This window comes from Mesocricetus auratus, unplaced genomic scaffold (genome assembly GCF_017639785.1).
Source record: "Mesocricetus auratus isolate SY011 unplaced genomic scaffold, BCM_Maur_2.0 Super-Scaffold_100676, whole genome shotgun sequence".
Lineage (NCBI taxonomy): Eukaryota > Metazoa > Chordata > Mammalia > Rodentia > Cricetidae > Mesocricetus > Mesocricetus auratus.
This window is the reverse complement of record NW_024429266.1, coordinates 118,643,061-118,669,668: the sequence shown is the minus strand read 5'-3', so window position 1 is coordinate 118,669,668 and position 26,608 is coordinate 118,643,061. Positions and strand designations below refer to the sequence as shown.

The following is a 26,608-nucleotide window of genomic DNA, read 5'->3' as shown; positions in this document are numbered from 1 at the left end:
GTCTAAGGTCATCCTCTGAGTTATAAAAGGTTCAGACAGGATGACTGGAAGGCATTGCTTGCGTGGCTGGGGTTTCGACAGTTTCAACAGTGGCTAGGAAGCTGTGTCGAGATGTTTGCTTAGCTGTGAATAGAAGTCACTTTGGGGCAACAGTCCTCCCTTACTGTCGCAATAAAGGCCAAAAGACATATCCAGGGAAGGAGCCATGCCAAGGAGAAAGGCCCACTTGCCCTGGTCCCATCCATCATTCAATCAACTTAGTTCTGTTTGTTTAAGTATGCCAAAAAAAAAGTGTAAAACAACTTCTGGGGTGACGTATTTTCATTTTGAACAACAGAACGTTCCTGGCTGGCCGTATTCATTAAAGACCTGTGAGGAGCATGTGTGAAGCGGTGCTCTCTGGCCCACAGCAAACGAGCAGCCATTCAGAAAGAGACGAATGAGAAAGCAATGGCCTTCTTGTTAAATGACACTTGTTTCTCCAAGTGGCCTTCGGGTGCTTTCCCCTGGACTGGCTCTCCCTTCCTGTGACAGTCTAAGTGTTCTAAATGCCAGCTTTGCCTTAATGGCGGCCACAAAGTCCCGTGAGAAGCACTGGGACTCTCAGTCTTGTCTTTCCAAATGAGGACACTGAGGCTCAGACTTCAGCTGTCCCCTCACTCATAGGTCTGTGGTGACACAGAGGAAAGGGGAAAACCTATAGTAAAGTGTTTCACAGAGCCTTGTCACATGATAGGTAAACTCCTTACCTCAATTTACCACAACAGTATGGAAGTGTATTGATTTCATCCAAAAATTATAAGAACTCAAATAGGGTCATCTATCATTAAATTCACACAGCTCCAAGAGCCCTCCTTTATAAAGAATGTATACATATATACATGCCATTTGCTATTTTTAGGAAATTTGCAAAAATGAGATTATCTTTATTCTCTGTCTTAAAAAGTCAACCCAGCTAGGTAGGCCTAAGGATCCAAGCTTATAATCTCAACTGCTCAGTAGCTGAAGCAAGAGGATCACAAGAGCAATGTATGTCAAAGCTACAGAATGAATACCTTTGAATAAATAAAAATTAAAAAGAAGGGACCAAGATTTCTCAGTTGGTAAAGTGCTCGCCATACAGCCACGAGCATGTGAGTTCAATCCCCAGCACATGCCTGCAATCCAGAGCTAAGGGAGCAGGCAGGAAGATTCTGGGGGCTTGCTAGCCAGCCAGTCTAGCCAAGTTGGCAAGTTCTAGATCCAATGAGAGACCCTGTCTCAAGCAATAGGGTAGAGAGTAAATAAGGAGGACATCCAATGTTGACCTCTGGCTTCCATACACACCAGCACACATGAATGCACAAACACATCCGTGAAATCTTCAAAGTTGAAAGAAGTGAACGGGAAGCCCAGTGGTCAAGAACCTGTTCAGCATGTATAAAGCATGTGTACAGCTCAGTGACAGAGAGCCTGCCCAGCATGTATAAAATATGTACACAGCTCAGTGACAGAGAGCCTGCCCAGACTGTATAAAGCTGGGTTTAATAATCAGTAAAAAAATAAGAAGAAGAAAGAACTCTAGGGGGCTACCCAGACAGACATGGGCAAGTCTCAGGCTCTTGGATTCGCAATCAATCTCTGAAACCGACCTGGGTCCAGGATTTGTTCGTGGTAGCGAGGATTAAAACCGTAACCTCAGGCATGCTAGACAAGAGCTCTGCCACAGGGCTACACCTCAGGCCATTCCCACTCCTCCTCTCACCCCCTTTTGTGAGACAGGGTCTCACTACATTGCTCTGACTGACCTTGGACATTGAACATGTCTCTCAAGTAGCTGGAATCACACGCCTTCCCCCAAGGCTGACTCTGGTATCTTTTTAATTAATTTTTCTACTAATCCTTCAATCCCTGGAGTCCATGACCCGTTGTAGCAGGTGGATGACCAGAGTTCTCTTTGGGCACACAGGCCCTGGGAAGCCTCCATCTTCCCCCGGTTTGGACGGAGGAAGGACACACCAAAGCTGGTTCCTTAGCTCCCCTCCCTTCCATCCCACATTGCCCGTTGAGGGAAAAGAACTTCCAGGAAATTTTGACCTACTCTTACAGCACAGAGGACAAACTGTTTTCTGGCTGTTTCTTAGAAGAAGGAGAGGGAAGACGTTGCCTCAACTTCATTAACCTTGTAAGACTGGGCATTATACCACTTAACACACATAAAACAGAGAGCTGTGGAATTTTCATGAATAAGCCAGGCCCAACTTAGAACCAGCTCACCCTGGACTAAAATTAGATGTGTGCCTGAGCCAGCGAGGCTGCCTCCTGTGCCTCTCCTGGCAGCTAGCTTCACTAGAAACGAGGTGTGACTATTCCTAGATCCAAACTAAGGACGCCCTCCCTCTCAGCTCCTCAGGGCTCTAATGACAGTCCCCAGCTACGGGACACAGGCAGCTCCTGTGGGAAGCCTGGCAGGTGAGGTATTCACTGAGAAATTGGGCCATGGCTGAGAATGTAGCTCTTCAGGGCTGGTCTGGGGAATGGGGGCTGGTGCTGAAACTTCCTCTGAGTCCCAAAACTGGAGAGTCCACACCTGCCTCAAGACATCAGAACGCAGCAATTGGAGATTGTTAGCACAGCGCACATTTCCCTCTGGACCCTAAGCAGTACAGTATTTCATGGGAGTTTGTAAGGGGACAGCAGATGTAAGCAACATAAACTCCTTTCACCTTAACAGTAAAACTTCTGCCAAATCCTGGAGTGGTGGTGCATGCTTTCCATCCTAGGACTTGGGAGACAGAGGCAGGTAGATCTCTGTGATTTAGAGGCCAGCCTGGTGAGTTCCAGGACAGCCAGAGCTACATAATGAGACCCTGTCTCAAAAACACATACACACATTTGAAAAAAATAAGCAAAACAAAAAACCTGTCATAATAGAATGAAGCTTTTGCAAGATTCTGGCTTTATTGGACTCCGAGGAGCTGAATCTAAGGAGACAGATGTGTATCTCCCAAGTCTTTACTTCATCCTCCAGAATCTAAGGAGACAGATGTGTATCTCCCAAGTCTTTACTTCATCCTCCTGAATCTAAAGAGACAGATGTGTATCTCCCAAGTCCTTACTTCATCCTCCTGAATCTAAAGAGACAGATGTGCATCTCCCAAGTCCTTACTTCATCCTCCTGAATCTAAAGAGACAGATGTGCATCTCCCAAGTCCTTACTTCATCCTCCTGAATCTAAAGAGACAGATGTGCATCTCCCAAGTCCTTACTTCATCCTCCAGAATCTAAGGAGACAGATGTGTATCTCCCAAGTCCTTACTTCATCCTCCAGAATCTAAAGAGACAGATGTGCATCTCCCAAGTCCTTACTTCATCCCTCCCATAGCAGGCCACTGTCCAGAGGCATAGACTAGACTGTAGCCCCCAAATCATGAGGGCAAGAAATAGCCCCAATAACACAGCCAGCAGGAAGAGCTTTGACCAATGGTATCTGGAGCTCTTTCCAGAATAAATATAAATCTTTTTGAAGCAGCTAGAACCACGCCAAGCAGTCTGCTGTTGGAAATGTCACGTTGAACCTCATGAGTTATGTCTAATCAAAGGGTCAGGGTTTCAAGAAAACACCCAGGGGGTCAGAAGTAGGTTCTCAGCCTTGCAGGATAAAGGGGGGTGATGTGAAGGTGGGAGGCTGAAGCCAGCTTCCCAGTGACCAAAAAGACAACACTGAGGCTGACTGCTGTCTGTGTACTGGTGCAAGCTGCCAGTTCTGTGATACCATGATTCCTCGGCGTCATCCTGCCTGGCAAAGGGGTTGCTAGGCCCCTGTCAGTCATGCCAGCATGCACCCTCAATTGCTTGGCTAGCCCGTCCTATGCCATCGCCTCACCCAGATTCCAACATTTAATGACACACACTATGACCTCATAAGTTTTTTTGGACTTTTCTCTCATCTGCCATTCATTTTTCCCTACCTGTTCCATGTGCTTTGAATTTGCCTTCACTGGAACACACACACACACACACACACACACACACACACGAAAGTGAGGGAATGCAACACATACTAGTGTACCCTTCACTTACGATGACAAGTCCCATTTGCTATGTCTTCTTTCAACATATGCATGTAGAAGCACACATTCTTTTTAGCGAGGGTTGTTTTGCTGAACCATTTGAAAGTAAGATGCGATGTCATACCAGACCACAGCTAAGCACTTCAGCCTGCCTCTCCTAAAACTCACCCTGAGAATTCTATGTGGTTTCATTTATAGGATGACACTTCAAAGCCAGGATCCTTGGCTAAGGACTCCCACACTCCCACATTTGGCCTGTTCCCTTTGGAGTCATTTTCTTCAAAAAGAAGAATAATAAAACAGTTGTAATGTCTTTGCTGAATATTAAATGAGCGAACTGTGCCTTTGTTTTGATCTAAAATGGGGCATATCCAACTTTTCCTTATTTAATTCGCCTCTGGAGCTTTTAAGGGTGGCTAGTTGGTCACATCTAGGATGGAGAGTAATTTGAGACTCTGGGAAGCTTTGGTAGGGCACAGGGGTAGCTCTGCACTGCAGTCTACAGTGTGGGTAGATTTCCTTGACAGCCTTAGGGTTGACCCCGGGACACCCATCACAGGCCCTCCATACAACAGCTTCTACACTGCTTCATGGAGGTGGGTGGGAAATACTCAACCTTGTCTCTAGATCTCTTGTAGGGGCAGAGTGTTTGGCCCCATAGGCGACACTCTTGGGTACTCAGTGGCCTTCTCTCTTTTCACTGAAAGGAAATCTTTTGTAGAAAGAGAGAATTTATTTTTGTTTGTTTGTTTGTTTTCACGAGACAGGGTTTCTCTGCATTGTTTTGGAGGCTATCGGTCCAGCCCAGCCTAGAAATCACAGGGATCCGCCTGCCTCTGCCTCCAGAGTGCTGGGATTAAAGGCGTGCGCCAACACCGCCTGGCCCGAGAAAGAAAGAGAGAGAGAGAGAGGGAGGGAGGGAGGAAAGGAGGGAGAGAGAGAGAGAGAGAGAGAGAGAGAGAGAGAGAGAGAGAGAGAGAGGGAGAGAGAGAGAGAGAGGGAGGGAGGGAAGGAGGGAAGGAGGGAGAGAGAGAGAGAGATAGAATTTAAACAAAGTGACCCTGGGGCCATAGAGAGCCACACTGTCACTTATAAGAATGTTCAGCCCAGAGTCTTCACACTTGCAATGGGAGATGCAGGACCACAATCACGTCAGCCCAGCAGGGGCAGCTCAGTGTGCCAGCCCATAGTCCAGACCTGGCCTTGGAAGAACTTCCGGAAAGAAGTGAACAGTCACACCATACCAACCTCCAGACTGTCAGCTGCGGGGACCCCCTCCACCTTGACCCTCATGGCAGAGGGAGGAAAAGCTTCACCACAGAGCAAGTCCGTTGTCATTAGTGACTGTCATCCCCAAGCAGCCACCACCTTGGGGAGTTCATCTGTTCCCTGCTAACATCATCCCAGGTGGGCTTGTTGACTGTTCACACTCCCTCCCTGGGGGCAGGGAGGAGAAGGTATCCAGTGCCTGCCAACCACCTTTGGTGTGCAGGAGGCCTGGGGGAGGGGCTAGAGTATACACAGACTGTGCAGACCAGAGTGAGGCTTTCATCTTTGCATCTACAGAGAACCCTCATCCCTGCTGGGTAAAGGCTTCCCAGGTACAGATTTTTGGGGGAAAAGAGCACCCACACTCCTGTAAGCAACCCTCCCAGACATTCTAGAAGGAAGCCTGTAGGAGTGAACCCCACAAAGCTATCCGCCCATGAGGGCCGGGACAAGTAAATTAGCACAGGTAGAGATAAAAGGAAGAGAAAGGAAAAAGGACCTCCTCTTTTGGAAGCGGGCCATGCTTCTGACTCCCAGCTTGGGTGACTCTCTCTCTCTCTCTCTCTCTCTCTCTCTCTCTCTCTCTCTCTCTCTCTCTCTCTCTCTCTCTCTCTCTCTGGTAAATAAATATATTGTATCCCTTAAAGCATTGGCTATCATCTTTAGAAGCCCAATAAATTCATTGGTTTCCCAAACTGAACTTTGGTGAAATCATGCCTCCACCTCAGAAGGAGGTACAGATATTCCTTATGTCAACACTTGGGAAGGAATTTTAGCAACACCATTCCTCCATAAACGCACCAGAGGAACTATTAACCTGATTCCTCAGGGGAGACTTGTCCCAGGAATAGAGGATATCATCACCCTTGCCCACATCCCTCACTGGGGCTCAGATTTCTCATTAGCCATCACAATCTTGCATAATCTGGTGCCAACCTTACTTGTGATCCCTCTCAGAAAATTCCCATCTATTCAGGAATATGTCCATCTAAAATCTATCAGCAGGGGTTGACGTGACGCAATTAAGAACACTTGCAGAGGAGCATGGTCAGTTCCCAGTATCTACATGGCAGCTCATAACCATCTGTAGCTCCACTTCCAAGGGATCCAGTGCCCTCTTCTGGACTCCAGGTGCACCAGGCACTCATGCATAAATGAATGCAGGCAAAACACGCACACACATACATGCATACAGGCAAAACTTTCACACACATAATATAATGTCTTCAAAAAACAACAAAAAGTGTTTTGCCTAACCAAATGGAATGGGAAGAGAGTCATTAAAGTAGCTTGTGGAACGCATTCTTTATGTGCATTATTATATTTCTTTCTAAAGACAGAACAATCCTACAAAGGTACATATTATCAGATGAATAAACTCATCTACAAAGAAGGGAAAATATTGCCCAAGGCCACCCTGTTAGGATGTGGCAGAGCTATGATCTGTACCCAAATCTGTTCAGCTCTAAACCCAAGGCCCTTTCTTCTGCCTTGCTATGCTGAGAGTTCCTAAAGATGGTGAGCTGGGTTTCAAGGTCCTGCAACACCATCGAATGCAGCTTCCCCAGTGGTGGTCCACCATAAGTGGACTTCACAAAGCTCAGCTAAATGAAAGAGTAGCTCACAGCTCTGCTGAGCAGAATCAGCCCTTTCACTGGGGACTTTAAAAGGCACTTTGGAAACTTGCAATGCCCGCCGGGGCCATTATGACAGGCATCTGTTATTATCATGGAACATGGCAGTAAATGAATTGTGGGTACTGTCCCCCTGGCAGACTCAACCCTAGCACATACCCAGACTCCTCCAGGATCTAAGGGTGATGTATTTCTACTCTCTGCAGCTGGAAACCAGGCCTTGGTTTGCAAACATACTCCCATCTTACCCGACATGAAAACAGTCCCCATTCCTTAATTATCCACAGCCTCCAACTGCCGCCCACACCCTAGGCTTCTCTTCTTGTTGAAGCAGAACTCCTGACTCTCCAGACGTCCTTACCCCTCCTGTTTCCCAGTGCCACAGAACCCACCTTCCACCCCAGCCCCTTACCCAGCTCACTCCCTCTGAAGCCACCGACAAATCCCACCACTCCATCCTGCCACAAGATCAGCATTATCCCACCCTCCCCAGACTACCAGTCACTGCCTCCTGGAGACCATCTCCACCTCGCCAGTCTCCCTTCTATGCTGACCACTCCTTTCTCTTGCCTCATGTCAAGCATATGGGTCTCCTGCTGCAAGATTCTGGCCTTGATGCCTTTATCAGTCTTGGCAATATCCACCCTGCAAGCACTTCACCAGCCAGAACCATGCCGGCACCACCCTAATGACTCTCTCTCCCCACATCTCTTGGCAGACTTTGCACAGGATTTGTGTTCTGCTTGACTTGAAACATGGAAACAAAAGCCACCCCCCCTTAAGTGTCCAAAAACATATATCTTCTTCCTGGTACATCTTCTTCTGGTCCACACAGTTCTGTATCCTTGCATCCCACATCCTCAGGCATCTTCTCCCTTGCCACTCCATCACTTTGTTCAGTACTGCTCTGCACTAAGCTTCCTATAGCACAGCTCTATCTGGTAAATGATCCAAGTCTCCACCCACAAAGGATGAAGAGGTGGAAATGTCAATTACCCTGATTTGTTCACTACGTATATGTATCAAAATATCATACTGTACCCCCAAAATATGAACAATCATTATGCACTAATCAAAAGCGTTTGAAGTTTAAGGAGAAAGAAATACTATCTTTTTTTGGGGGGGAGGGGTCAAGACAGACTCTCTGTGTAGTCCTGGCTGTCCTGGAACTCACTCTTATGCCAGGCTGGGCTCAAACTCAGAGATCTGCCAACCTCTGCCTCCCATGTCCTGGGATTAAAGGCGTGCACCACCACTACCCAGCCAGATATGCTTTCTTGATTTAGTCATTTCACAATATATACATGTTACACATGTGTCAAATTGCCACATTGTACTATATGTATCTATATAACTCACAATCATTAATTTAAGAAATCACCAGAACACCCAAACTACTTGGGATTTATTTCTTTGTTGTCTAGAAAAGAAAGTCTGGTCTTCAAATCATCTGTGCAGTCCACCAGTCCCCCTCCTCCTCCTGGTCCCACACCCAGTATCCCAGCTAAAACCACTGCCCTTCTTCTGTTCATACCCTCTCCTCAGCATGGAAGCCCTGGCAGTGACAGCCCCTCAGAAAGCCTCCTTCCTTGGCCTGGCTTGGATACAGTGAGGAAGGAGGCCATGCTGGCTAGTCTGATGTCAATTAACACAGGCTAGTGTCATTGGAAAGGAGAGCACTTAACTGAGAAAATGCCTCCATGAGATCAGGCTGGAGGCCAGCCTGTAGGGCATTTTCTTAAATAGTGATTGATGTGGGAGGGCCCAGCCCATTGTGGGCGGTGCCAACTCTGGGAAGGTGGCCCTGGGTTCTATAAAAAAGCAGACTGAGCAAGTCATGGGGAGCAAGCCAGTAAGCAGCTCCCTCCATGGCCTCTGCATCTGCTCCTGCTTCCAGGTTCCTGTTAGAGCTCCTGCCCTGACTTCCTTTAGTGATGGATTATGATGTGGAAGTGTAAGCCAGATAAACCCCTCCCTTCCCAACTTGTTTTTGGTCATGGTGTTTCATCACAGCAATGGTCACCCTAACTAAGAGAGAGGCCCATACCGGCTGCCCTCATAGATCACACGGCTTGGTCATTATGCACTTCAATTTGGCCACTATAAAATGGATCTGAGAGCCCTCCTAGTGTGATTACCAGGATTAAATGAGGTACTTCATCTAAAGCTCTTATAATAGGTCCTGTTAAATAGTGAATACTCAATAATGTCACAGCTTCATTATCCTTGACACAACCCAGACTCTCTGCATAGGTTACCATTCTTTTCACTTGTCTTTTTGGAACCCCCTCTGTCCTATGGAACATCTGTGTTTGGGTGTGTCAGCCTCTTAAAGGCAGGAACTCTCTTCAGCACACTCTCCTCAAACCACTTGAACAGCAATAGCCACTCTGTAAATGCTTTGCCGAACCGAACAAAATTAACTACCGTGTATTTAGATTGAGATAAAAATTGTTTACTCTGTCAGGAAAAGGCTCTACTTCTAAGGGACCCATGGCTCTGAGACTGTCTTCAACAGGAAATGAAATAAATCCCATGGCTTTAGTAACTTCTTGTGGAATGAACAGAGAAAACAAAGTAGAATTTTCTGGAATGAGGTGCACACATGGAATCTGACTATACAGGAAGCTCTCCTGGCAGCTATCACTTTGATTTGACGAACTCCACTTCAAAGGCCATCTTTTCAAGGTGGGAATACCATCCCTAAGAGGGTGGCACAGAGGAATTCTGCCAGTCGGCTGCTATTTGGGGAAGTCAGCCAGGGAGTTAGGAGGAAAGGATGGAATGGGATTGACTCAAGCTCTCTCCTGGTCCCTAAGCAACCCCCTCAGGGAGACTCAGAGGAGGAAAAAGGAGGTTGATCTTTTGTTTACATCCTGGTCCTTAAGGGGCTAAGTGCATGGGCCCCGGCTCTTCTCCACGGTCCACCAGAATTGCATGTATCAGAAACACCTATAGACCGCTTGATGCAGGCCAGAGAAGAGCTAAGGAAAGCTGCCTTCAGAGTTAGGACTGAGGTCCCAGGTACTCCACCCAACTAATTCCCCCAAACTCTCAGGCTTGGATGCCAATGAAAAACCATGACTATGTTCTGGGCACAGCAAGAGACCCTTCACTGATCCCGCTCAGTCTTCAAGACAGCCCAGCCCTGATGCACGAAACCATCCCTCAGCCCTGAGAGAAATACTGTGGTGTTATTAGAGGACTATTCCTGTGTAGGATGTCCCACTGTCCTCTGAGGGGAAGGCCTCACACTAACCAGACACACACACACACACACACACACACACACACACACACACACACCATCACCCAGCAAAGCCAACTGCCAACCTTCACTGTTACTGATTGAAACAGTTATAAGAATTACAGAAGGAGGTAAGGCCCTTCATTCCCGCACTCAGGCAACAGAAGGACCGAGTCAGTCTATCAACTCTGCCTAGAGTGGTGTGTGCACGAGAGCCATGAAGAGATGGGCCCACGCACAGGAGTAGGAAAGCAACCAGAAAAGGTGTCCTGCGCAGTCAACAAGGCAAAACAGCAGCCCACAGAATGCGGAAGATCTTCTCCAACCCCACATCTGACAGAGGGCCCAAAATAATCCAATTAAAAAGTGTCATACAGAACTATATAGAGAATTCTCAATAGAGGAATCTAAAATGGCTGAAAGACACTTAAGAAAGTGCTCAGCATCCTTAGCCATCCGGGAAATGCAAATCAAAACAACTCTGAGATACCATCTTACTCCTGTCAGAATGGCTAAAATCAAGAACACCAATGACAATTTATGCTGGAGAGGATGTGGAGAAAGGGGAACACTCCTCCACCACTGGTGGGAGTGCCGACTCATACAGCCACTTTGGAAATCAGTATGGAGATTCCTCAGGAAAATGGGAATCAGTCTACCACAAGATCCAGCAATTACACTCTTAGGCATATACCCAAAAGATGCACATTCATATAACAAGGACATCTGTTTAACTATGTTCACAGCAGCATTATTGGTAATGTCCAGAACCTGGAAGCAACCTAGATGCCCCTCAACTAAAGAGTGGATAAAGAAAATGTGGTACATTTATACAATGGAATACTACTCAGTGGGAAAAAAAAACAATGGAATCTTGAAATTTGCAGGCAAATGTATGGAACTAAAAGGAACCATACTGAGTGAGGTAACCCAGTCACAAAACGACAAACATGGTATGCACTCACTCATATATGGATTTTAAACATAGAGCAAAAGATTACCAGCCTACAATCCACACCACCAGAGAAGCTAGGAAACAAGGGGGACCCTAAGAGAGACATACATGGTCCCCTGGAGAAGGGGAAAGGGACAAGATCTCCTGAGCTAATTGGGAGCATGGGGGGAGAAGAGAGGGAGTTAGAAGAAAGAGAAGGGGAGAAGAGGGGGAGAGAAGGACATGAGGGAGCAGGAAGATTGAGTCAGGGGAAGAATAGAGGAAAGCAAGAAAAGAGATACCATAATAGGTGGAACCACTATAGGTCTAAAGAGAAGTCTGGCACTAGGGAAATGTCCAGAGATCTCTACAAGGGTGAGCCCAACTAACAATCTAAGCAATAGTTGAGAGGCTTCCTTAAATGTCCTTCCCCGATTATGAGATTGATGACTGCCTTATATGTCATCCTAGAGCCTTCATCCAGTAGCTGATGGAAGCAGAAGCAGAGATTCACAGCTAAGCACTGAGCCAAACTCCTGGAATCCAGTTTTAGAGAGGGAGGAGTGATAAGTAAAGGGGTCAAGACCAGGCTGGAGAAACCCACAGAGACAGTTGACCTGAACAAGGGGGAGCTCATGAATGCCAGACTGACAGCTGGGAAACCAACATAGGATGGATCCAGACCCCCTGAATGTGGGTGTCAGTTAGGAGGCCTGGACAATCTATGGGGCCTCTGGTAGTGGATCAGTATTTATCCCTTGTATGTAAATAGACTTTGGGAGCCCATTCCACATAAAGGGATACTCTCTCAGCATAGACACACGGGAGAGGGCCTAGGCTATGCTCCAAATGATAAGACAGACTTTGAAGATTCCCCATGGAAGGCCTCACCCTCCCTGGGGAGCAGAAAGAGGATGGGATAGGGGATCGGTGGGGGCAGGGGAGGAGGGAAGGAAGAGGGAACTGGGATTGACATGTAAAACAAGCTTGTTTCTAATTTAAATTTTTTTAAAAAGAAAAGAAAAAAAAAAACAAAAACAAAAGCAGTGTCCTGAAGAAGGTGACAAACAGCAAGAATACAGTTTGGATCAGTCAATCTGATTGGTCTGCCTGGTTCGTTATGTTGCTTGGTTCAGTGGGTAGTTGGTCTGGTTAGTTAGTCAGGTTAATTGGGTTGGTTGATTGGGCTAATTAGTTGGCTGGGTTGTTTAGATTATATTTATTGGTTACCTGGATAGTTCATTGGTAAGATGAAAGCATGAGAAGAAATGAATGTATGAATTAGTGAATGTCAATAAACAAACTACAAAGTTTGAATTGCTTCAATGCCATTAAAGATTTTCAGTGTATGTTTCATAGTACTGGCCAGGGTAATTATCTCATCTCTCAACCTTCCTTAATTCATTTCTCATTTGTTCAACATTTATTATTGCCACACACAAAAACAGAAATCAGGAAAGACTACAAAATAAGACCCCATTCCAGTCCCCCAAGGAGCTCAAAGTAAAGATGAACTATTAAAGTATCACTCCATATATATGAGGGGTTGCCATAACCCTGAGAACCAAAGAGAAGTACCCAGACTCTTCTAGCAGGCCAGAAAACTGAAGTGCAAAATTCCAAGGGCCATACCTTCTGGGTGCCTACCTTGTTGTTAGTTCAACAACCTTGAGAGTGACCACCTCCTTAAGTTCTAGACCCTAGATGCCTTATTAGTCTCACCCTTATCCTGGTCCCCAGAATATGAAGGTAGACTAAGCACTATTTCTATGTGGGTCTCCACTGGGGCTCTGGTAGATGGGAACCCAGCTGGGAGAGCAGCAGACTGGAGTCTCAGATTCAGAAAAGGCCCCAAACAAAGAGGACCTGGACAACCACCCCTGCTCTCCCACAAGCATCTTCAGATTCTCTCTGAGCTCAAAGCCTTCTTCCATCAGGCAACAGCTACTTCATCTACAGGAGACATCTTCCTGCTCTGCATACCAGGATTTAAGACCACAACAGAGCTGGCAGAGGTCTACACACAGCCTCAGGAGGACTCAGGACCCTGCTGATGTCCACAGTTGGGCAAGAAGAGGAGCACACTTTCTTGGTCTTAGAAGAAATCTGCATCATGGAAAGCCTCTTTGCCCTGAAGGACGCACAAGATCGATGGCATGGGAGCACCGACACTGTACCTGGGGCCGCAGTGATGTCACCACCTTCTTGGAGACACAGCGGGGCCTGTGATGTGCATCATAGCCACTTGGTGGCATGTGATTGCCCGTGCCCACTGTGGAGAGGTCAAGCCTCGGAAGGGAAAGGAAGTGGTAGTGGGCTAGGGTTAAAGTACACACACAAGGAGAGATGTGGCCCAGAATGAGACCCGGGAGGTGGTCAGAAGACAGATCTCCAGAGCAGAACATGGAGGGCAGCTGAACTCTAACAGGCCACCAGGTCCTGTGGGAGGGCCAGAAGGCGGGAGGACATCTGGGTGTTGTGTAGGTCTCAAAGGGCAGCCAAGTTGGAGTCGCCAGAGTCTTACACAAAGTCCAAACAATGCAGAGACAAATTAAGATGGAAAGTGAACCCACTACTCGTCCCATGTGGTACACATGTAGTCAGCCTCAGGATGCTTGGGTTAGGAGAACAGTCAATAAACCACAAATGCCACATCCTCCCCTAAGTGTCTGCCAAGCCTCAGCTGGCTGAAGTCCCTCTATCTGTGGGTCTGCAGTCTTTGTTCCTGATCAGGGGGCTCCAGAGATGGACTAGGGGTCAGGGGAGCTTGGAATTGAGGGAACAATGAGGAGGAGAAAGAGTATGCACTGAATACTGTTAAATGACAAGTGGACAACCAGAAGATGGAGAGGGTTGTGCTGCCACCTAGTGTCCATTCTGTAGAACCTGAAAGCTCTTCTAAGTCAGAGGAGCCAAGTCTCCTGAACCAACCTCGGGCTTGGACAAAGACTGGGCAGGAGGACTGAGGTGTCTGAAGGAACTATTTCCACTCTGAAAAGGCCTCCAGCAAAACAAGACAGGTCAGCCTGCCCTGGGTCTGGGGACCAAACTCCAAGCCACTCCTTGCCTGGAGTGGCTGCTTCCTATGAAGCTCAAGCCCTGGACACTGAACACACCTCCAGCTTCCCACACCCCACCGGCTGCTGTTCACTGTCCCTTGCTCTCCGACTCCTCAACAGGGTTGCACTTGAGCATCCCTGGATGATCTTGTGGGTTACCTGGATGATCTTGTAAAGAAACCACTGATGCTCTGATGGGAGAGGCTAAGCTCGAACACGGCCTTTTCCAATTTCGCCTGCTGCATCTGCACTTTCCCTGGGAAAGAACCCTGTTGGTCACCCTCACCAGGACATCTATCCACACACAGGCTCTGCAGTGTTCACTGTACATTTAACACCCTGGGGGCTGAAAGAGTCTGGGACTCGTGAGAACTGTTAGTCACAGTGCTCCCCCAAAATGCCTCACACCGGATACACCCATCCCATCTACTGTCCAGCCTCCAAGTACTCACAGATTCTCTTTGAGAGAATCATTCTTCCTCAGATTCACCAAGAAGGCTGCACACTGCCCAGCCCACCCTAGGATAGGCAACCTATAGCCATGACTGACACAAAAGCTCATCCCTTGCTTCTTGTAAGTAGGACCAACTGAAACAGAGTTCATGTTCCACATCTCTCTATGAGATCAGGCTAAGACTACACATCCTTGCTGAGTCCGTCCTCTTCCCTGGTCCCTCCCCATCTAGCCCTGTCACAACAGCAACAGCACCTAAAGTAAGAACCGAGTCATAGGACAACTCTCAGCACATGTTAATGACTGGTCCCTGACTGTCGGGAAGCCATCTGGAAGAAAGACACATGCTGAACTGGGCATTTAGATGGTGGGTGATGCCCGACCTAAACTTGCTCTGTCCCATCTTCCTTGTTTCAGAAAAAGCTCCTCCCTGGAGCTGAAGCTTAGGGTCTTCCTTCCCCCTCTTCTCTAACATAATGGGGAAAATCATCACGCTCCCAGGGCTTACTACCTTCATTGTCACCACTGAAGAAAGTGATGGTTCACTCTCCTGGATTACAGCAAATACCTCCTCCTAACTAGCTCCTTGCCTTCCACGCCTACCTTGAGTCTATTCTCAAGGCAGCAATCAGCTCCAGGAAGTCCATCAAAACAGCCCAGACCACAGCACCCCTCAGCCCAGCCTGCAGGGCTCAGTATGTCCTAAAGAAACCAGAATTTTCAGCGCCCTTCACGGCCTTACAAGTAAGTCCCTGTTTCCATTTCCTCCCCTCTCCAGACCTCACTATCCACACTGGCTTTCCCTCAGGTGGACCCTGCTTCTCCTGGTTACGGCCATTCCCTAACCCTCTTCACTGAGGATCTGAAATTAAGTTCATGAAAAGTGAGGGAGAGATCTTATAAAGAACAGGACAGAACAGGACAGCATGCCTGGATTGTGGCAGCGTGCTTGGGGAGGGGGTGACCACACACTCACAGCATGTGTGAAGCACTAACTGCAAAGTGGGAATGCCCCAGGAGCCAAGCGCCACCTGCATGCACCTGGGCATGTCTTCCGTTCACTGGGGTTATTTCCCATCCTCATATGAAGGTCCAAGGAACCTGACCCTGACAGTCTGTGAAGCCAAGATGTTAAATGGGTTCCAAAGGATCACCTGTTACACCTATTACACTCTGCTTTTTTAAATATCCAATTTAAAACCTTCAGGGAAAACTTCAACTAAATTAAACTCCTCTTCTGTGAGGACCTTAATACTTCCAGGTTGCATGCAGAGAACTTATTCTCTTTTCTCCAAGTGAAATCCACTCATGTTGGTGACACTAACACCCCCACCCCCAAGCTCAGGAATCTGCCGTGGTCCCTGGGGATCAATGGCTGTAGCTGTGGGGTTTCCTGATTCCCTACTCATACAAGGCACACACTTTCATTTTTAAGATAAAGGTCAGCACAGGAAAATGCCAATTCCTGGAAGGAACAGACAGACAGACTGAGGACAGATGACAATCTTTAAAAACTGTAATGAGACCCAACAGTTTTGAAATGGTGCAAGAAAATGCTGCAAGTAATGACCCCTTCCTCTAAAAAATGCTCCCACACTAACCTCAGGCATGCTGCACTAATGTCAACCTATGCAGCAAGAGCAAATTAAAGCTGTAGATGGGTGTTGGTCACGTGACCACGGGTGAGGCGAGCGCCTGACTATTCAGGGCCCCATGCCATCACAGAATCCTCGCTGGTAGAAGACAGCAGCAGAAGAGAAAGCATCAAGGTGGCAGTCTCACAAGAGCTCAGCAAATGTGGCCAGCTTTGAAGATGGGGGAAGGAACCTGCAGCTAAGGACCACCAGCAGCCACCTGAATCTGAAAATGATGGGGAGACTCTTGCCCTGGCCCGCAGAAGGCAAGCCGTTCTTCCCACAGTTCAGCATTCGAGAGACTCGGCTGAGACCCCTGACCTCTGTGTGGTGAGACACCGTGCCGTTACCTCCCAGGATCTTGGCAATTCTTAAGCTTGCAATAGGAAATGAATGCAGGCCCACACTTGCCACGCCATCAGACCATCCACAGCCTGCTCCTAACCAATGGTCTGTGTGAGTCTAGGAAGGTCCTTGGTGAGGAGAAAGCTCACTGCTCCCTTCCTCACAGGCCTTCTCCACTCCTCCATGTTTCCTTAGGGGAGGAGGAAGCGGGACTGGTCTAATGGCTGAACTTTGTATAAACAAAGGGACATACTAGGGTCAACCCCTTTCCTTCTAGGAGTGAGTGGTTCTTCCAAGGGTGGCCTCCTCACCAGGTGACCCTACAAGGAAACTTGTCCCAGCCTGCAGTGGGTTAGAAAAGACTGTCTCCTTAGGATCACCAACACTCAAGACTTGCTGATTTCTGCCTTTCACATCAGCAGTCACAAAGATGCTGTATCCAGCTCTCGAGGCCAGTGCCTTTTGATTTGTTCATTTGTTGGGGGGATATTATCTAATGGAAACCTCCCCCATTAAAATCCAAAGTCAATGCATGCCCCAATGGATCATGATGAAGAACAAATGAGAAAATGTGATACCCAGAAAAGAAGCAGGAGAAGGAAAGAGAAGAGGAGGAAGAGGGGGAGGAAGATGAGGAAGAGTGCATACACAGAGATGTATGTTGATTGACTGACAGAAGTCAACACTATTACATACACATTAAATACCAGCGGACAGGCGTCTATGCAAACATTTATCCCACCGCCTCTTCCTAGAAGATGACAATCACACCATCTCCCATGGTTTAATGACTGATTGTGGGGGCGGATGATATAAAGGACACAGCTGGTGTGCCAAGTCAGGTCATCAGATTCCAGAACCATCCCTCCAAAGTGGCCTCGGTGTACCTGTTTAAGTGTAAATGTTAAGTGTACTCAGCAAATGCCTGCTAACTCACACAAGGGGCAGAATAACTCTAGAAGTAAGGCTCTCTGGCCAGCAATATGTGTAAACAAGATGACTTTACCGCCAGAGGCTCTACAGCCCAGGGAGAACATGAGCAGGCCAGGACAGTGGGTGAGGGCAAAATGAAAACAGTGAGAACTGCGGACCCCAGGCTCCCTCTCTACACTCTGAGGGCCAGCAGCATGCAAAGGTCAGCAGCATGCAAAGGTGCTAGGGGACAAAGGCAAGGATTTGAACTCAGGCATAGACATGACACACTCACCCATGTGCTCGGCAGACTGTTCTGACTCTCACTAGACGCAGAGATGTGGGTAAAGAAGCACCTTGGAGTGTGTTCCCTCACCTGTGAAATGGGACTTTCCCCTTCCCAGACCTTTGACGATTACCCAGAACACTCAGAACAGTGCTTTACACAACATGGGTCAGCATCAAACAATTGCTGACTTCCACACTGTCAGCAGCAGTGACGCTTCCATCAAGCGACCATTCATGGAGTGTCTCTGAAAACCAGGGACCGTCAGAGACGTAGGGAACACAGAGGGCCCTGCCTTTGTGAAAATAATCTTCAGTGGAGAAGCCAGACAATAGACAAGTAAGAAAACCCAAGAATCTCTGGCAATATAAATGCTGTGAAAGAGAAAAGCATGGCCCAGGGGCCAGTCAAAGGAAAGCTCTCAGCACGAACACATGACTAACAAGAGAGGGACAGTGTGAGATGAAGGGACCACGCTGTCCCCTCCACTGGAGGGGGTGGACATGTGGTACTGCTGAAACAAACTCAGGAGAAAGACCTGAATACAGCTATGGAGGAGGAGAACTGACCCCAGAAAGACACAGAGTTAACTACAAGGCCACAGTAGCCAAAAGTATGGCTTCAGGATAGAGGGAGGGCAGCAGATAGGTAAGAGGGAGTGGTGGAGGACAGGAGGACATAGGGAAGAAGGGAGGGAGAGAAGAACGGAAGGACAGTAGGAGGGAGGAATGAGTCAGTGGGAGATTCTAGAGAGCCCTGCCTGAACAAGACCTCAGTGAGAGCAAAAGACCTCACTGTAAAAAGGAAACAATCTCCAGCTGGAAGTACAGAGAGAGAATGACAGAAAAAAAAATAAGGAAAGAATATTAAAAGCCACACCTGTACACAAACATGGTGAAAAGACTTATGTGTGAGCAGAGTCCCAGACCAAAAAAGAAAGAGAAAGAAAACAGTATTTAAAGAGTTAAAAGATGATGATTTTTCAAAACCGATGAAAGGTTATCAATCCCTAATTTCAGAAAGGTAGATCCACCCTAGAAAGAATCATCAGTGAAAACCATGCTGGGGTGTTGCATCCAAACTGCCAGAAGCCAAAGAAAGAAAAAATGTCCTAAAAGGAGCTGAAGGGGGGGGGGGGCAGAGGTTTTTAAAGATGTGTTACTCTCGGAAGAGCACTAAAACCTTCAAACTGTGGACTGACTCGCCACCAGCCAGGAAGAAAGCCCATGGTGATGAAGGACATCTGCAAAGATACCACAAAAGAAGAAAGTGGAGAATAAAGCATTGAAGATCCGTGAGAGTAAACTAGAAGACAATTACACGGTAAAGCAAAAGAAAGTAGAACAAATATGGAAAAATACACATAAAGCCAAAAGGCTTCCTAGAAAAGGTTAATGGGGTGTGAATGCACACACACACACACACACACACATACACTCAAGTGCACAAGGGAGTAATGACAGATTACTAATATTTTAATTACAGCTAATTAATAATTTCATGAATGAAGCAGAGACATCACTGTGGATCTTACAAGCTTGAAAGTGAAAAAAACATTTTAACCGTATAATTTATACCAATAACCTAAATTCAGATAAAATTGTCAAAGTCCTTGAAAAATATGTTGGCCAAACTGACAAAGAATAGAAGTTTCTAATTTAAAGCGCTTTTTACTGAACATATCATTTAAACCCTTCAGAAGTCTTCCCACTAGATTCTACTGTGTACTGAAGGAGACATAGCATCAATTGTGCACTCTTCAAAAGAGGAGAAGGCCAGCATCCAATGCAGGAGTGGCAACAGGAAAACCCCACCAGACAGTCTCCTCCACGAATCCAAATAAGATATAATGAATGAAACCCAGTCATATCACAGTCAAGAGGCTCATTCCAGGTGAAGAACTAGTTGAACATTCAAAAATCAATTACCTCAGAAAGCCTCTGTGGCTATTATGAAAGAATGGAGGTAGAAACAGGGTCAAAGAAATAAAACATCACCCACAAGCAGCTCTGCAGGCTGATTGTCATTGAATACAGGGACTTCCTCTTAGCCACACCAGCCAGGTGTGCTGCTCCAGGTGTGCTGGGGGACCTCAGCTGAAGCCTTCTACAGCTCAGACAATGGGAAGGGCAAAGAAGGCCTCCCCCGCAGAACATCCGAAGGCATGAGCTCGGGCTCCATTTTCTTCCTGGTTCATCCCGACTTGCCTGCCTCCCAGGCTAGCAGTGAGAGCACAAGAGACCAAGAGAGCCCCATGAAAGGCACGAGAGGCTGGACCATGCCTACAGGTGGGGCTTGGTTTTGGAAAGCCCGCACCTTGGGTCTACACACTCACCTGAGAGATGGGGGCTGGCTGCCCTGCCGCTTGAACGTTCTTTCCGACCACTCCTGGGTCACTCTGGAATTCCCACCAGGCAAGTACAGCTTCAAAGGTGTTGTGCTGGTTTCTGTGTGGCTGGACCCCAGTGGGTCATCCTCCGAAACACTTCTTAGCCTGGGCCTGTCCCTCTGGAACAGCCCTTGGCTGCTGGAAGAGGCATTTGGCTTCTCCGTAGGCAGTTCATCCAGCTGGCCCAGAGGACTCCTGGAGACAGAGTCACTGCTCGAAGTGGGGACCTCCTGTGGACCTGGACAGGCTGGGGTGTGGACAAGAGGCTCAGAGGGATACTGGCTTTCCTCTGGGGCCTGGAGCTTCCTGCTCAAGGATGAGGAACGTCTCAGAGAGCGTTTGCGGAAAGAGTCCTGGAGGGGTAAGAAAGGAGCCAGTGAGCTAGTGGAGCTCAGCTAGGGGAGCTAGAAAAATACTTTCTTAATTCCTTGTGATGGTTCCCCTCCTCCCCGCACCAGGAAGGTCTGTTCATACACCAACTCCTTCCTTTCTTTTTTCCTTTATTGAAAATGACATTTTTCATATAATATATTCTGATTACAGAGTGAGGACTACTCCTCCCTGTTCCTCCTACCTTCCCTCCCATATGGATCCACACCCTTTCTGTCTCTCCTTAGAAAACACAGGCACTAAGGAATAATACAAAATAAAATGATAAAACAAAACCAACGAATTGGAATAGACAAAACAACCAAACAAGAGCCAAAGAAGAAACCCAACAAATGCGCACAGATGCATAGATACACGTTCATACACACAAGAATCCACAAAACACACAATAATATATATGAAAGGACCTGTAAGGTTAAAAAAGAAAACGTCCTGACTTAACATAAAACAAAGATGCCACCGAGTTTGTTTTGTGTTGGCCTTCTACTGCTGGGCATGGGGTGTCCATGGAGACCCCAGCTCAGCAGCCTACACTTCCTTAGCACTCAAGATTCATCTATTTGAAAACAGGGGATCTAACAGAGTCGAGTGGACTACCCACCTCCTATTGGTGATTTGCTGAAGAAATGGGACCCTCTGCTAGTAACCAATGAGCAAATGGATGGGGGAGTGCTATAGAGACATGAAATACACCTGGCGCTTTTCCTTGGTTCAGACTTCAGGATCTATAAGCATTTCCAGAAACAACTCAGGGGCTAGTGGTAGCCTGAGCTACAATAAGGAGAGCTAATTTTGTAGTTTTCTGACCTCATGGAAATGACTAGGTTCTATAAATCTTCTCCAAAGCTGCCCAGGGTATAGCTGCATAGAGTGGTAAAGACATTAGTCACCATTCCCAAGGGGACACGTGAGGCCTCTTACCTCATCCACAACTTACTAATAAAAATTGACAAATACCCAGCAAGTGTTGAATCCTTTCTCTTGAACAACCAGCACATGTGGCCAAAATGCCAAACACCTACCAGAAAACCTAGGAAATTCCACAGCAACCACCATTCAAGGTGCTTCGCAGGATTCATATATCACAAAGGAAACCACCTCACTTCCCCCAAACAATTACCAAAGAAGTCTGCACAATGCCCTTAGGAGGAGGTGGATCCCATCACATCCTTCTCACCAGCCATGAAGTCCCAGCTGCCCACACTAAAGGAGTGAAGCATCTTCCTGGTGGGAGACAGGACCCTGGCACCCAGTGTACCACTGGTTCTCAAAGTGTGGTCCACTCACTTACTGTAGAGGTCCCCAGAACCTTTCAGGAGTTCAAAACAAATCTTAAAGTAACTAGATATTAGATATGACTTGAAGGTGTCCTCCAAGGTGCATATGCTGTGAGGCTGGTGGTGTTTAGGTGAAGGAGGCTTGAAACAATAGGGCCCAGCAGAAGGTAGCTGGGTCACAGGGGCACCACTCTTTGAAGGGATCAATACTGACCTCATGGGACCGGATAAATTTCTAAAAGAATGATTTGTTGTTGCGAAAGAACCTGGCGCCTCCCCCTGAGTCCCTGTTTCATACACAGCCTCCTCCTACTTGAACTCTTGCCATGATGGCTTCTGCCATACCATAATGTAGACCAAAGGTCTTCACGGGAGTCTGACCAGATGGGGGTCTTAACATTCTGAAACTCCAAAACTATGACCTAAATACCCCGATTATGGAATATCCATCCTCAGACACCTTGTTAGAGTTGCAGGCAACTGACTGAGACAGTAGAAATGTGACCCGATTTGCCTTTTCAGTATGACCATTGTACGCACAGCAACAGTAGGCAAAACTGGCTTTGAACACAAATCTAAACTTGAGAACTGATTTAAATGAAGAACGGGCCCACTGAAGCTTTCATTATTAAGCATTACTAGCCCCATTCCGTCTAGAGTGCACAGCACACATCTTTTCAGTATCCAGTGCAACCAAATGGGAGGGAAGATGTCCGCTCACCTAGAGGAGGACAGTGGCTACAGCTTGTGTAACCGTCTGTGAGTGAAGTGAACTTGCTGTTATTTTCAGGGAATGGCAGACAGACCATGCTGACTCAGACTTGGAATTTGGCAGGCATTTCTTGAAAATAAACTGAGCCTGTCACACCAAGGGAAACAAATGCTGTACTGTTTCCAGTGATAAAATACAAGTTGCAGTGTAAGAACCAGAACTTTCGGGAATCCTACATACACCAGTCATCAAGAACTTGGGGGATTGGAGGGACTTAAAATTCCTGAAATCTTTGGTGGTCACATCAACAAATGTGCTGTTTCTTATTTATTTTCTTCCATATAATGAACTGTGTCCCCATTCAAAAGCTCTATGTAACTCAGTAACCAATGTATTTCAAATGACTGGTGCATCATGCTACTTACACAGGAATAAAAGATTCAACATGCATGCCAGACCTATGGGAACTGATAAAAGTCCAAAAAGCACATTTGCGTGGTTTAAGGTTCCACATTAAGGCATGGGGATGCAGCTTAGTTTGACAGGGTACTTGCCTAGCAAAAATGAAGCCCTGGGTTTGAGCCCCAGTGCCGCATGTACCAAATGTGGTGACACACACTTTAATCCCAGCAGTTGGGAGACGGAAGCAGGAAGGTCAGAAACTCAAGACCATCCTCAGCTAGATAGCACGTCTGTGGCCAGTCTGGGCTACATGAGGCCAGAAGAGGGGGCCACATATCCCAGAGCTGGAGTTACAGGCAGTTATGAGCAACCCAAGATGGGTGCTGGGAACTGAATTCAGGTCCTCTAGAGGAGCAGCAAGTACACTTAAGCACTGAGCTATCTCTCCAGACCCAAGTTTGAATTTCCAGTACAGCAAATATCAAAGGATACAGTCGCATAAGCAAAAGCTATAGGGATCCTCAATGTTTAATGCACAAAGAGATCCTGAGGCTAAAAGGTCTGAGGGCCACTGCCGAAGTCTACACTGTCACCTAGATAGCCTCCCTCTGCCATGTCTCCAGCAGGGAGAGTAACATCCTGTCCCCGCTGAGGCAGTCCTAACATACAATTCTCATGCCAACTTCCAACCAGGGGTGCAGCAGTGCTCCCCACAGCCCTTGGGGGACTCTGCACCACTCCACCCTACAAAGGTCCATGAGCGAACACCATGTGCCACACACAAGAGTGACAGCCCTCGGGAGCCTCAGACTAACCCTAAGATAGCCAGCAGAGTCCCTCTCATGATTCCAGCACATCACTCCACTGGCGGTAACCATTCAAGGTACCCAGAGAGACCTGACAGAAAAATAAAGAGCACTAGGAGTGACTAGCGATGCCTGCCAGAGCAAGGCATTCATTAATTCATTACAAGATGGCACAATGTCTGAAAGCCACAGGTTTGCCACTCAGGGAGTAGGCGACTCCTCCTTCCACATTACGAGAAATCTCTTACATTCTGCTAGTAAGAATTATCCTTTCAAGACTCAACGCCTCCAAAGACTAAGTTTTCTCCTGACTTCTCTCCAACCTTGCTATCCACTTTCCTCTGCACAAGATCCAGTTTATGAGTTTCCTTCTTTGACAGATGCGTTGGGTGGGACACAGCACCAAGGTGTGGCATGGACCGCACAGAGGGCAGCAGACTCCTTCATCAACACACCAAGATGTGTGACCATAAGAACAGAGAAATGCCAGAGATTCCCAGGTGATTTCAGATAGTCGTCCAACAAGAACCTCAGCCAAGAGAAATGAAAACCTTGACCAAATGTTCCATGGGACTGGCTGAGGCAGGGAGAGGACCCCCACTTCTTTGTCCTAACCCCACAAGAGTGAAAAGATTAGTGCCAACACATTTATCCAGACATGGACACACAGCTAAGAGAGAAGGGAGGTGTCATTCCACAGACAACCAGCACTGGTCTACACGGCCCCTTACGTTTCTGATACTAAGTGTGATGCTGCTATTTTCCCCTTTATTGTTTAGAAAACTTCTATCACACTGTCCTCTTATTAGGAGTACCCTTCTACCTAATGACACCGAATCATGATCCCTCCCTAAAGAAAACCACCAAGCAATCAATGCAATTTTTCTGAAAGAAAGAAAAATGAAAATAAATGATAGCTTTAGGACCAGGGTTTCTACTCCCCTTTAACCATGGTGGTAAGCAAAGATATTGTCTAGACAAAGCCAGGAATGTGTGTCTTCACTCGCAGTAAGGGGAGATGAAATCAAAACATCCATTTCACTAACTCGGGTAGAGGGCAGGGAGGCAGCAAAGCCTACTGGAGATCCACAGGGTCACTGAATGTAGAGCCGATGAGAAACAGGCAGGCATTCTTCCTGTCCCCACAAGCATCCTTTTCTCAGCCAGCAGTGCCTAAAGCCAATCTCTCACTCCCTAGTCTATAGAAAACAGAAAGAAAGGCAGTCCCACCTGCGGGGAGCTGGCGACGGGCCCGGCCATCATGCCTCGGACAATCAGGCCAGACTTTGGCCTGGTCCTCTCCACTGGCCTCTTCATATCTATGCATGGCTCTGATGAATGAAGCTGCTCCATCTTATCCCACGCAGGAACCAAAGGGAGACTGTCACCCAGGACCGTGTGTGCAGGCTTACTTTTGTGTGGGCTTGTTTTGGATGATATGAAATTACCGAGTATGTTCCCATCAAGATTGTCATGCCTGCAAAAACATAATATTTCCATTAAGTTAGGGCCTCCAAGTGGATGATAATAATAAACCCTACAGTTAGTCATCATTCATGAATTTATAAATGGAAATGAGCCAAGGCTCTGTCGGCAGAGGTAAGGACTAGGAAGCACTTCTTTGCTATCAGGACAGGTGCAGCAGAGTACAAGCAAAGTCAGAGATGATGATCCACAAAGGGATCCTAAGTCCTAAAGGCTGAGGGGCATCTTGGATCGGGCAGACTCAAATGATAAAGGAGGAAAACTGCAGTCCAGGGATGGTTATGCGGAACTTGGCCTTGCTGCACATGGAGAGCACACCTGGGGCAAACATTTCCAGGTGTTCAGTAAAGCTGCATAGGTGTGTATACGTGTATTTGTGTGCTTGCAAGGCGGGAGGGGAGGGAAAGGACGCAAATGAAAAAAGCGAGAAACAATAAAATGGAGCAAGAAGTGCTCTCTTTTTGTGGCACCTCCTAGGTGGCCAGCCATGTCGAGATGAAACTCGACCTCTTGCTGTCAGAAACTCACTCAAATGGATGCTGAACACAAACTTTGTGCTTTCTATGAGAAGCGCAAGGCCACACACACTGCTGCTAATGCACCAGGTAAAGAGTGGACGGGTTATGTTGTCCAAACTAGTGGGAATGACAGACAAGGTTTGCCTATGAAGCAAGGTGTCTTGACCCAAGGCAGAATGCACCGGCGGTTGAGAAAGACATTCTTGTTATAGACTTAAGAACTGGAGACAGGAAGCTCAGGTCTGTTCAGGGACGCATGCTGATGCCAACCCAAGTGTTCTCAGCTGAGAGGAGGAGGAGGAAGAAGAAGGGGAGGAGGAAGAAGAGGAACAGGAAAAAGAAGAGGAGGAGGAGGAGGGAGAGGAGGAGGAGGACGAGAAGGAGGATTCCTGGACTGACTGACAGATTCTACCATGCCTCAGCAGTTGGGGCCCCGAAGAGCTATGAGAATCCTAAAGCCTTTCAATCTCTCTAAAGATGATGTCCTACACTATGTTGTCAGAAAGCTCTTAAACAAAGTAGGACGCCCAGCACCAAAGCACCCAAGATTCAGCACTCCATATATCCTGCAACACAGATGCCAACACTTGGCTCTGAAGAAACAACACACTAAGAAAAATGAGGAGACTACAGAAAATGCTAAACTTGTGGCCAAGAGATTGAAGGAAGCCGGTGAAAAGGGCTAGGAACGGAATGCCAAGAGATGTAGGCTGTTCTCACGAGGTGCTTCTACTTTGAAGTCTGAGACCAGTCAAAATCAAGTCTTTAAGAGTAACAAAGAAATGACCAGACCTTGAATCTCA

At 47.2% G+C, this 26,608-nt stretch overlaps 1 protein-coding gene across 1 annotated transcript in view; it reads right to left on the bottom strand.

Annotated features, from left to right (window-relative positions):
- Nucleotides 1-26,608, bottom strand: part of Mindy4 (MINDY lysine 48 deubiquitinase 4) — a 108,880-nt gene that overhangs the window by 73,279 nt on the left and 8,993 nt on the right. Inside the window, exons 4-5 of the mRNA XM_040737608.1 lie at nucleotides 25,033-25,279; nucleotides 20,162-20,568 (exon numbers count right to left, since the gene is read on the bottom strand). Of these exons, the coding sequence (XP_040593542.1) occupies nucleotides 20,162-20,568; nucleotides 25,033-25,279 (654 nt within the window). The remainder of the gene's footprint in view (nucleotides 1-20,161; nucleotides 20,569-25,032; nucleotides 25,280-26,608) is intronic.